The sequence below is a fragment of the Hyperolius riggenbachi genome, chromosome 2, assembly GCF_040937935.1.
Source record: "Hyperolius riggenbachi isolate aHypRig1 chromosome 2, aHypRig1.pri, whole genome shotgun sequence".
Taxonomy (NCBI): Eukaryota; Metazoa; Chordata; class Amphibia; order Anura; family Hyperoliidae; genus Hyperolius; species Hyperolius riggenbachi.
The window spans coordinates 544,182,176-544,194,807 of NC_090647.1; the positions used below are offsets into that span (position 1 = coordinate 544,182,176).

At 52.2% G+C, this 12,632-nt stretch overlaps 1 protein-coding gene across 6 annotated transcripts in view; it reads left to right on the plus strand.

Annotated features, from left to right (window-relative positions):
• Positions 1-692: 692 nt before the first annotated feature.
• The window catches only part of AP1S2 (adaptor related protein complex 1 subunit sigma 2), a 172,404-nt gene continuing 160,464 nt past the window's right edge, over positions 693-12,632 (plus strand). For 2 of the 6 annotated variants that reach the window (XR_011026562.1, XM_068270778.1), the window contains exon 1: positions 698-799. Coding sequence is in view for 5 of the 6 variants with exons in the window: in XM_068270778.1 (XP_068126879.1) it covers positions 749-799 (51 nt within the window). In the remaining variant the exon portion in view is untranslated. Of the gene's footprint in view, positions 856-12,632 lie in introns of all 6 variants that reach the window. The other 4 variants (XM_068270777.1, XM_068270779.1, XM_068270773.1 and 1 more) reach the window with 3 other exon arrangements.

Below are 12,632 nucleotides of genomic sequence, written 5' to 3' on the forward strand. Positions count from 1 at the left end.
TAGAGGGGCCCCGAAGGGCCCACCCCTGAAACACAGTATTAGCTCTTTATTGGTCCTGTGCTGATAATATTCACTTCTATGGTTGATTTGAATAGTAGTGATCATTAACACATAGTTTACCATCCCGTTCTTGCACCACAGACACTGCGGTTGTCTTTGATTGATTTTGGTGCGCCGTATCAATTGTTATGTATAGACTGCTTGGGGGGCTCCAATGCTAAACTTGCACCAGGGCCCACAGCTTCTTAGCTATGCCACTGGCCGCAACCCCTGGTCCCCTCCGGTGGAGATGCCGACCTTACCAGGTCGGCTTTCCGTGCGCTTCAGCATGTGGCTCACTGGTCATGCTGACGTTATCCGGACTGTATTGCCCAGGGGCAGAACTTACTGCAGGCGCAGTGGACATCCTGTGTCGGAGGCGATCCTGGTCCACCAGCGGTGGCCGGAGCTGCAGTGAGGGTACAGGATGACTGGCAGGGCCTGGAGGAGACCCCAGGTAAGTGGATTTTTTATTCTTTTAATTGAGCTCGGATGTGACCTATAACTTATCCATCCCATCACTGCCTGTCTGCTGTATGCATGCACAGCATGCATTGCTTATCTTGGCCACAGGGGGGCAGCAGCGCTGAGTAGAAGGAGAGCTGTGTGCTGAGTCACCCCGCAGGCAGAGGACAGCACAGGACCAACATCCTCCTCAACCTGGACCACTCGCCGCTGTCACGTCCCAGGAGCACGCTGCGGTGACGTCATGACGCGTCAGTCCAGCAGGGCGTGGAGTGAGAGAGGAGCGCGGGCGGCGGTATGTCAGCGCGGGGATGAGCGGCTTGTGTCTGGTGAACTCCAACCATGTGCTGCGTACGTACCGCCCTCCTGCTGCTGCCTGTCAGTGTGTGTGTCCAGCCTGCAGCCTCCTGTACTGCCTCTATAGTGTGTGCCCAGCCTGCTGTGCTGCCTCTGCAGCTTCTGCTTCCTCCTCCTGTGTGTCCTGCATCTCTCCAGTGTGTGCCCAGCCACTGCTTCCTCTTACAGTGTGTGTGTGCTCAGCCTGCAGCCACCTGTGCTGCCTCTACAGTGTGTACCCAGCCTGCAGCTGCTTCCTCCTCCTGTGTGTCCTGCAGCCTCCTGTGCTGCCTCTACAGTGTGTACCCAGCCTGCAGCTGCTTCCTCCTCCTGTGTGTCCTGCAGCCTCCTGTGCTGCCTCTATAGTGTGTGCCCATCCTGCAGCCTCCTGTGCTGCATCCCTCCAGTGTGTGCCCAGCCTGCAGCCTCCTGTGCTGCCTCTACAGTGTGTACCCAGCCTGCAGCTGCTTCCTCCTCCTTTGTGTCCTGCAGCCTCCTGTGCTGCCTCTATAGTGTGTGCCCATCCTGCAGCCACCTGTGCTGCATCCCTCCAGTGTGTGCCCAGCCTGCAGCCACCTGTGCTGCATCCCTCCAGTGTGTGCCCAGCAGCCTCCTGTGCTGCATCCCTCCAGTGTGTGCCCAGCCTGCAGCCACCTGTGCTGCCTCTACAGTGTGTACCCAGCCTGCAGCCTCCTGTGTTGCAATCTCCTGTGCTGCATCCCTCCAGTGTGTGCCCAGGCTGCAGCCTCTTGTGTTGCAATCTCCTTTGCTGCATCCCTGCAGTGTATGCCCAGCCTCCTGTGCTGCATTCCTGCAGTGTGTGCCCAGCCTCCTGTGCTGCATCCCTCCAGTGTGTGCCCAGCCTGCATCCACCTGTGTTGCAATCTCCTGTGCTGCATCCCTCCAGTGTGTGCCCAGCCTGCAGCCTCCTGTGCTGCATCCCTCCAGTGTGTGCCCAGCCTGCAGCCTCCTGTGCTTCATCCCTGCAGTGTGTGCCCAGCCTGCATCCTCCTGTGCTGCATCCCTCCAGTGTGCCCAGCCTGCAGCCTCCTGTGCTGCATCCCTGCAGTGTGTGCCCAGCCTCCTGTGCTGCATCCTTCCAGTGTGTGCCCAGCCTGCAGCCTCCTGTGTTGCAATCTCCTGTGCTGCATCCCTCCAGTGTGTGCCCAGCCTGCAGCCTCCTGTGCTGCATCCCTGCAGTGTGTACCCAGCCTGCAGCCTCCTGTGCTGCATCCCTGCAGTGTGTGCCCAGCCTGCAGCCTCCTGTGCTGCATCCCTCCAGTGTGTGCCCAGCCTCCTGTGCTGCATCCCTCCAGCGTGTGCTCAGCCTGCAGCCTCCTGTGCTGCATCCCTCCAGTGTGTGCTCAGCCTGAAGCCTTCTGTGCTGCATCCCTCCAGTGTGTGCCCAGCAGCCCCCTGTGCTGCCTATATAGTGTGTGCCCATCCTGCAGCCTCCTGTGCTGCATCCCTCCAGTGTGTGCCCAGCAGCCTCCTGTGCTGCATCCCTCCAGTGTGTGCCCAGCAGCCTCCTGTGCTGCATCCCTCCAGTGTGTTCCCAGCCTGCAGCCTTCTGTGCTGCATCCCTCCAGTGTGTGCCCAGCAGCCTCCTGTGCTGCATCCCTCCAGTGTGTGCCCAGCCTGCAGCCTCCTGTGCTGCATCCCTGCAGTGTGTGCCCAGCCTGCATCCTCCTGTGTTGCAATCTCCTGTGCTGCATCCCTGCAGTGTGTGCCCAGCCTGCAGCCTCCTGTGCTGCATCCCTCCAGTGTGTGCCCAGCCTCCTTTGCTGCATCCCTGCAGTGTGTGCCCAGCCTGCAGCCTCCTGTGCTGCATCCCTGCAGTGTGTGCCCAGCCTGCATCCTCCTGTGTTGCAATCTCCTGTGCTGCATCCCTCCAGTGTATGCCCAGCCTGCAGCCTCCTGTGCTGCATCCCAGCAGTGTGTACCCAGCCTGCAGCCTCCTGTGCTGCATCCCTGCAGTGTGTGCCCAGCCTGCAGCCTCCTGTGTTGCAATCTCCTGTGCTGCATCCCTCCAGTGTGTGCCCAGCCTGCAGCCTCCTGTGCTGCATCCCTGCAGTGTGTACCCAGCCTGCAGCCTCCTGTGCTGCATCCCTGCAGTGTGTACCCAGCCTGCAGCCTCCTGTGCTGCATCCCTGCAGTGTGTACCCAGCCTGCAGCCTCCTGTGCTGCATCCCTCAAGTATGTGCCCAGCCTGCAGCCTCCTGTGCTGCATCCCTCCAGTGTGTGCCCAGCCTCCTGTGCTGCATCCCTCCAGTGTGTGCCCAGCCTCCTTTGCTGCATCCCTCCAGTGTGTGCCCAGCCTCCTGTGCTGCATCCCTCCAGTGTGTGCTCAGCCTGCAGCCTCCTGTGCTGCATCCCTCCAGCGTGTGCTCAGCCTGAAGCCTCCTGTGCTGCATCCCTTCAGTGTGTGCTCAGCCTGAAGCCTCCTGTGCTGCATCCCTTCAGTGTGTGCCCAGCCTGCAGTGCTGCATCCCACCAGTGCGTGCCCAGCCTGCAGCCTCCTGTGCTGCATCCCACCAGTGCGTGCCCAGCCTCCTGTGCTGCATCCCTTCAGTGTGTGCTCAGCCTCCTGTGCTGCATCCCTCCAGTGTGTGCCCAGCCTCCAGTGCTGCATCCCTCCAGTGTGTACCCAGCCTCCAGTGCTGCATCCCTCCAGTGTGTACCCAGCCTGCAGCCTCCTGTTCTGCATCCCTCTAGTGCAGGGGTCTCAAACTCGCGGCCCGCGGGCCATTTGCGGCCCTCGATACAATATTTTGTGGCCCTCGCTGGCAAAAGCTTCCTTATAGTTTGCTTCAGTGCTCCCAAGTAATCCGCCACATCCCCGCCGCTAAACGAGGGCTGCAGAGCCCCCAAATTGCCCGGGGGGCAATCCACCGGCATTTCCTGGAAGGGGCAGAGCTTTCAGCTTCAGCTCTGCCCCTCCTGACGTCAATCGCCTCGCATATCGCCGCCTCTCCCCGCCCCTCTCTGTGAAGGAAGAGTGAGAGGGGCGGGCAGAGGCGGCGATGCGCTGCGATTGTGAAATCCCTTATGCGTCCCAGCCTCATCCTGACTTTTCCTCCTGCGGCCCCCAGGTAAATTACGTTTGAGACCCCTGCTCCAGTGTGTGCCCAGCCTCCAGTGCTGCATCCCTCCAGTGTGTGCCCAGCCTCCAGCTTTCTGCCAGCCTCCTGGTTTTACCGCCGGCCTCCTGGTTTTACCACCGGCCTCCTGTGCTTCCTTCTCTCTGGTTACTTATTGCTTCTGTCCTGTCTTCCCCCACATTGTTATCTTTGTTTTTAATATGTATATTTTTCATGAAGTGCTTCAGCTTCTAGACATAGAGGAGTCTTATTTATAAAGGTGGTGATCAGCCCCCAATCTGCAGTTGCAATGTCAGCTTCTCTAGAAATGATGATCACCTATATAGATCATACATTTTAGCATAAAATTGATGCCCTATGTACAAAGTGGAAAACTGCCAAGGGGCATTTCTTATGGTTCCAGGGGGTACTGGAGCTTGATAAGACGACCAAGCTGAACAAATTTTAGAGTTTTTGAAAATGACAAATCTATAAACAACCACACCAAGTTAGTACTTAAAATGGACCTGAACTCTTGCACAGGACAGAAGGAATACATTGAGAAATGCACCCTGTATGTATTTAGAGAGTTTAGCCGGTCTAATTCCCCCTCATCTGTGTCTAATCACAAGTTGTAATTTGATCCCTCAGCTGTGTCAGCTGACTGCCTATGACAGATAAGTTCATTTTACAGCGAAGGATGTTAACTATATGTCTGCTTCCATGAAAGCAGGAAGTAGACACTGCAGATTTATTGCAGGATTTCTATCTGCTGTAACAAAAAAAAAAATGTTTTTCTTTGAAGGTTATTATGCTGTTGCTTTTCTTTTAGTGCAGAGAAGTGGTTCTGAGTTCAGGTTAAGCCAGTTAAAAGCTATGAATTGGAAATTTTTAGAACGGATTACCATGTACTATGTTTAAATATGTCTTTGTCGTGGGGTACGCGAGATATTCTTTACCATGTTACCTGGTAAGCACAGGCTTTCAGAAGGGGTACATACCAATGAAATGTGGAGAAATGCTAGTTTGCCCAATGGCTTTAGGCTAGTGACACACGAGGACGTTGCATTTAGGGGACGTTATAGGCAGGGCTGTGGAGTCGGAGTCGGGGCAATTTTGGGCACCCGGAGTTGGAGTCGGAGTCGTGGTGTCAGAAACTGAGGAGTCGGAGTCGCATGATTTTTTTTTACAAAATCCACAGCCCTGTTAAGTATTAGACTAAGGAGTCGGAGTCTGAGCAATTTTGGGTACCCGGAGTCGGAAGATTTTTGTACCGACTCCACATCCCTGGTTATAGGGCACATAACGTTGCGCCTGGTGCTCTTCCATGTGGACGTCGGAGTGAGCCGCGTTGTGCAGCTCACTCTGGCGTCCGTGATGCGTACTCTTGGACGCATGCGGCATCACGTGGTCCCGCTCGGCCAATCGCCGCACAGAGCGGCCGCTCCAGGAAGTAAACACTGCACGTCACTGAGTGCAGTGAATATTAATTAGCCATGTGCCTGGCCGCTCTCCGCTCCTCCCCAACATGACTGAGCATGTGCAAGCAGTCTAACGCGGCTTAGCCGCCTGTAACGTACAGCATGCAGCACTTTGCTGCGTTACAATGTAACGCAACGTGGGCAGTGTGAACAGCCCACTTGTGTTACATTGCTGTGCGTTGGGGGAGCGTTACAGGCTGCACTAACGTGCGCCTGTAACGTCCCTGTGTGCAAGAAGCCTTAAACACGGAGTCTTTATTTTTTTATGGATGCATTCTTTATTTGTTTTACTATATATTTTTTTTTTGTCTGTTTGCAGTCTGTTTATGTAAGTCAGGGGTGTCCAAACTTTTTAGGCTAAGGGCCATATCACCATTCTTGAGAATGCAAGTGGGCCGAACTAGCAAAGTTTAACCACCGGGTGTTGGGCATGCCTGATGTATGTTGACTGCAGTTTAGGATATGGCTAGATTCACACTGGGGTGTTGTGTACCCTGTAAAAACAGGAGCGCATCAGAGGGGAAAAGTTACTTCGCAGCAACTGTAAACGTACATGTCCGATATTGCACAGTATGTACCCCCATACCCATTTCTACGAAGATATAAAAAGCACAACCTTGAATGAAGTTCTTTATTGTTCTAAATTAACTTTGAATAATAGTTTGGATAATCCCATGCCAGTATCCTCTAAGGAAGTTTTGCGAAACCACCGATCCCGTGGAACTCCCAACACTGAAACACCATAGACGGCCTCTGCATCTGTATTACAGGGGCTTGAATGCGAACATTGGCTTCTGAAAGTAGAATTTTCGGCAAACAGTGACGCTACGAAGATGGCCGCCGGAGAATCCCTGGTCTTCGGAGGCCACATTAGAGTGGCAGAACAAGCGGCTTTCCACATGGATTTGGGGGTCTAGGGGGCCAGGGCAGGGGATGCCCTGGACCCCCCACTTCATGTAAAAAAACGCTCATTCTGCCACTTTAGTGTGGCCTCCGGGAACCAGGGGATCCCTGGTGGCCATTTTATTGACGTATTCTTATTTTAGAAGCCAATTTTCACTTTCCTAGCCATCGTGTTAACGCTGTTTAACCACTTAAGGACCAGGGGTGTTTTGTTAAATCTATGCTGCGCGGGCTCTCCAGCCCGCTGCACAGATCGTGTAAATGGCAGGGCGATCAGACTCCCCCCCCCCCCCCCCCCCCCCCCCCCCTCCCTCTTTTTCCCCACTAGGGGGATGTCCTGCTGGGGGGGGTCTGATCGCTGCCGCTCTTTGTGGCCGAGCGGGGGGGGGGGTCTCCTCAAAGCCCCCCTCCGCAGTGCTATTTCCCCCCCCTCCCTCTCCTGCATACTGTGGGTGGCACAGGACGGTGATCCGTCCTGCTCCGCCTCTGATAGGCTTCAGCCTATTAGATGCCGGTGATCCCCGGCCAATCAGAGGCCTGGGATCGCCGATCTCCTTTACTGCGCTGCTGCGACAGCAGCGCCGTATGATGTAAACACAGAGGATTTCTTCCCCGCGTGTTTACATTTCGCCTGCGAGCCGCGATCGGAGGCTCGCAGGCTGTTCATGGAGACACCCTCCGTGAACTGACATGGAACGGCCGCTCCCATGGAAACACCACTGCGACCTGCCGACGCCTATCGGCGTTAGGCGGTCGTTAAGTGGTTAAAACAGGGGTGAAGGCACCCAATGCATAAAAGATAGGCTAATAAACTGTTAACCTTATAAACCGAGAGGCAATCTTACCTCTCTTGAAGAATTTGCACCAGTTTATTGAAAAAAGGTCGTTTATTAGAGCACATAAGATTAGCGACGCGTTTCGTAGGTACTTTCCTGCTTCCTCAGGTCAGTGGAAAAACAGATGCCTTAGCTGCTATGGCTGTGTAGCAAGCATGAGCGCCTCTCTGTGAACGCTGTTTGTCGAAAATGTTTGTTTCTGAAGCCAATTTTCGCATTGGCAGAATGGAACGCGGTACTTGGAGCAGTAATTTTACGATTTTACTCCGGACGGCCGAATGCCAATATGAGAATTGGAACTGGTCTGATTCTGAGAGCACACCCTTGCTGCTAATGTCCCGATGTGAATGTACCATTACAATATGATTCTCAGTCTCGTTGGCACAACGATTACATTGTCCGACGCAGCGTACCGCGATGCTCTCGTGTGAAACTACGGCTAATTGTGGTAAACAGATTGATGATATTGACTAAACCTGATTACTCTTTTTAAAAAACAAGCATTTTAAAAAATGATGATTAGATATTAAAATGTAAAGAAATCCAGCCTCTCTCTCCCTCCACTCTTGGACCCATTCCAGCGATTACACAAAATCCTTGTAATAGGCAGATAGTGACAGGGGAGGAATGAGAGTGAAGCTGTTATAGCCAGCAGCTGCCAGTCCGCTCCCTGCCAGATGGCTATCCAGTAGAGATGTTTAGAAAATGCAACTAAAATGGAGATTTAGGCTCAACGGGGATGAAAACTTGGGGGGTGGGAGGGGCCTAAAGGACAACTGTAGTGAGAGGTATATGGGGGGCTGACATATTTATTTCCTTTTAAACAATATCCGTTGCTTGGCAGTCCTGCTGATCTCTTTGGCTGCGGTAGTGTCTGACTCGCACCTGAAACAAGCATGCAGCTAGTCCAATCAGACTTCAGTCTGATTGGATTAGCACGCTTGTTCGGTGTCTTTGGCTTAAATTATTAGAGGCAGAGGATCAGCAGGACAGCCAGGCAATTTGCCTTGTTTAAAAGGAAATAAATATGTCAGCCTCCATATCCCTCTCCCTTCAGTTGTCCTTCAACCTCCCTAGCGGTATGATTGCTTCTGGAGTTTAGGGTCTAAAAGTGGTACAATTTTTTTCACAAGCTTTTATACCCAAAAGCGACCCCCCCCCCCCCCAAAAAAAAAAAACTCATACTGCGGCAGCCCTGCATATAACTCGCCTCCCCTGGGTCCAGCGCTGCAATGCTCCCTCCGTCCTCCGGGTGGAACTCTACCCCTATAGTAAGATCGCTGTCTGTCATGATGACCTCACCCGAGGGATCCAGAACCTCAGAGGATCAGAAGAGGAATGGCTGTCAGCGTCTGGATCTCGGGGGAGGTGAGTTACAAACACCCTCTGCGCACAGATTCTGCTTAGACCTCCCAGCGGCTACTGGGGTTACTGCTAAGGAGGTTAAAGGAAACTTGAAGCGAGAAGGATATGGATGCTGCCTTATTTATTCGCTTATAAACAATGCAAGTTGCCTGGCTGAAACAAGCAAGGGGCAAATACCAACTCAAATGGCAAAAATGAAGGAGGAAGTGGTGGTCTTACCTGCCTCAAGCAGACACAACAACGACTGCGATTCAGACAGTCAAACACCATTTATTAGAAACTCTCCCAAAAAAATTTGCAACTCGCTTCGCAGGCTCAATCCCGCTTCATCAGGCAATACAGGGAGTAGTATCAAGCGATCTGCACAAGGATTCAAGTTAAGCACCTCTGTGCTTAACTGACAGAGGTGATTAACTTGAATCCTTGTGCAGATCGCTTGATACTCCTCCCTGTATTGCCTGATGTAACGGGATTGAGCCTGCGAAACGCGTTGCAAATTTTTTGGGGGGAGTTTCTAATAAATGTGTTTGACTGTCTGAATTGCAGTCGTTGTCGAGTCTGCTTGAGGGAGGTAAGACCACCACTTCCTCCATTTTTGCCATTTGAGTTGGTTTTTAAGCTCATTTAATCTAATTTTATACTTTTGGCGCCTCTGTTCATTGTATACAATTTTGGAGTCCACCCTTGGTGGAGGGTGAGATGTGGCGAACATCTCTGGGGGGTTTACTACTTCCGGGTCGCTCTGACCCGGAGTAGTACACCTGCGCTGCCCGGCGGAGCGCGTCCTAGATCGCGCTCCTGTTGCCAGGCACTCTCTGCGCATGAGCGTGACGTCGTTCATGACGTCATGCTCATGCGCAGAGAGTGCCCGGCAACAGTACCCTTTTTTTCCTGTCTACAGAGAGTGACTTCTTAATCCGTAGTGGGGTCAGGATAATCTCCCCACCTGCCTTTACAGTGGTTGCCTGCTGGTGACCCTAACTTGTATCTACGGTAGCAATACGGATTTATTGCCACCTTATCCAGTACGTATTACACTATTGGGGCTCTTGGTGTTCCCTGTTTTTATCTCTTTGCAAATGGGGCTACTACCATTAAACTGCAGGACAGCCAGGCACTGTGTAAAGCCTAATCTAGACGGAGCGATCCGGTGGCTCGATTAGCCGCCGGATCGCCTCTGCCCCATCCCCGCGCGTACCCGCCGCGTCCCCGCTCGTCCGTCGGATTTGATACCCGCTCGTCCCCGCCAGCGACGCTTATCTTCCGCTTAATTCCCCGCTATTGTCCGCTCGCGGGGAATCGAGCGGACACACACACGACAGAAAATGCGACCTTTCACCCTCTGTTATGAGTGCACTCAGCCTCAGTGTAATTTGCCTTCTTAAAACCGAAGGTATTTGCGATAATTCAGCTTTAAAGAGGAACCCCAGTGAAAATAATGTAATAAAAAAGTGCTTAATTTTTACAATAGTTATGTATAAATGATTTAGTCAGTGTTTGCCCGTTGTAAAATCTTTTAAAAATGATTCACATTCTGACATTTATTACATGGTGACATTTTTACTGTTGGCAGGTGATGTAGCTGCTGCATGCTTTTTTGGCAGTTGGAAACAGCTGTAAACAGCTATTTCCCACAATGCAGCAAGGTTCACAGACAGGAAACTACCAGGAGTACGTACTCAAGAGTTTCCTGTGGGAGGGGTTTCACTACAATATCAGTCATACAGCGCCCCCTGATGGTCTGTTTGTGAAAAGGAATAGATTTCTCATGTAAAAGGGGGTATCAGCTACTGATTGGGATAAAGTTCAATTCTTGGTCGCAGTTTCTCTTTAAGTGAACATCCGTGGATACCCCCAATGCATCACTGCTGAATATGCAAATTATCTCTTTATGCCCCTAGAGCCAGACTTACATCCAGAACCGCTGATGTATAGCCACTCTATAGCTTTAAATTTTGCAGAGCCACATTAACCCCACATGCAGACAGCCTGTTTCAGACTGTTGGTTTTCAATGAGCGCAGATCCCCTTGGACTGCACAGGAACTCATCAGAACCTGGTCCTGATGCTCCTTGTGAAATTCTTACACATAACTTAGCTTTTACGGTTATATCGTTAGTCTCATAACTGCTGCCACAAATTGCCAATAATCTCTTAACTGGCTTTTAGGTATCCTGCCATATGTCCTGTTATCCTCAGCACCTTTATAGGTTTTTGTGGAATTAGTTGTCCCTTTATATAGTCTCTCCCTGCGGAATTCCCTTCTCTTAGCCGTACACCATACGAGTTGTTTTTCTTTTTTACTGTCCTGCTTTGGTGTAGTATTTATGTCCATCTACCATCTGGTGGTGTAGCATTACTTTCCTCCCTTCGCGTTCATTCGTATCCTCTAGCTTCTGCATACTTTCTTTCAGAGATACCAAAGCCATGGTTGACACCTATGATTGTCATCCATACGGTGTTAGGAAAGTATAATTTGGAATTTACACAATTTTGTGGATTACTCATAAATCATTTCTGTGGCATACATCTTTTTATTGCCTGGGTTCTGGGTTTTAAAATGGTCTCTTGTGCCAGAGATGTATGTTTCTTGGGTGAGTGTCCAGCGTTCCGCTCCCTGCTGTACGGAAAGGGAGGGGGGAGATTTTGACCACGCCTACCTACTCCCTCTGCTACTCAGAGGGGGGATGACTATTGTCCATGCCCACCTACTCCCTTTGCTGCTCAGAGATTAAGCTTAATTTGTGGCATTTTTTTTCCCCTGCTATTTTCTCTGCACCGCCTTCCTCGGCTAACCTAACTGTGCACCCCCTCTTTCACCCACAAAATATCCATACTTGGGGAAGGGAGGGGGTTCTTAATCTTCAAGGTCATGTGACATTACCATCCATACAGCCATGTAGTCTGAAGCACCAGGGCCGGTTTCAGCAGTGGTTGGTGGTATCTGAACTGTACCACCTTCTACCCTCTGTGTGGCTTTTTACAGAAACTCTCACAATGCCAGCTCCTGCTTCCTGCCCTAAACTGGATACAATCGGTGAGATACTAATAATCCTAGCAGAAATTTGTAGTATCTGGTTGACTATATCTTCTCTTCACTCTTAACCAGGTACCCCCTTCTCACTGGCCTTTTAACCTCCTTGGCGGTAACCCCGAGCTAGGGTCGGGGCGGAAAACCGCAGATCAGAGCGGTAATCCCGACCTTTGCTCGGGGTAGTCGCCGGAGGCTGTGAGCAGAGCAATGCGCGCAGCGGGAGCGTTTTTACATAACTCCCGGGGATCCCGACGTCGGACGCCATTCTTCTTCCTCTCCTCCGGGTAGGGATGGGTCGTTCGCGAACGAGCCGGCTCTAAGAGCCGGCTCTTTTCTACGAACGACAAGAGCCGGTTCTCAGTTTCAAAAGAGCCGATGCCTCAGCCGCCCCACACAGCCCTGCTTTGGTCTGTAATAAAGGGCGCTGAGGCATGCTGGGAGATGTAGTCCTCCTCTCGCCGCTTGTAGGAGTGTATGGGGCGGAGCAGAGCAGTAGCAGGAGGGATTGCACCAGTCAGAGAAGCAGTCTGGAGTTGTCATGGAGACGGGGGCGGGGCTTTTACTCCGATTCTGAGTGGTGTCTAGTGATATTTAAAGGGATACTGTAGGGGGGTCGAAGAAGCTGAACTTACCCGGGGCTTCTAATGGTCCCTCGCAGACATCCTGTGTTGGCGCAGCCACTCACCGATGCTCCGGCCCCGCCTCCAGTTCACTTCTGGAATTTCTGACTTTAAAGTCAGAAAACCACTGCGCCTGCACGCCCGTGTCCTCGCTCCCGCTGATGTCACCAGGAGTGTACTGCGCAGACACAGACCATACTGGGCCTGCGCTGTGCGCTCTTGATGACATCAGCGGGATCGAGGACACGGCAACGCAGGCGCAGTGGTTTTCTGACTTTAAAGTCTGAAATTCCAGAAGTGAACCGGAGGCGGGGCCGGAGCATCGGTGAGTGGCTGCGCCAACACAGGATGTCTGCGGGGGACCGTTAGAAGCCCCGGGTAAGTTCAACTCATTTTCCCCTGACCCCCCTACAGTATCCCTTTAATGAAGAGCCGATTGAGAGCCGTAAGAGCCGGCTCTTTAATGGGAGCCGA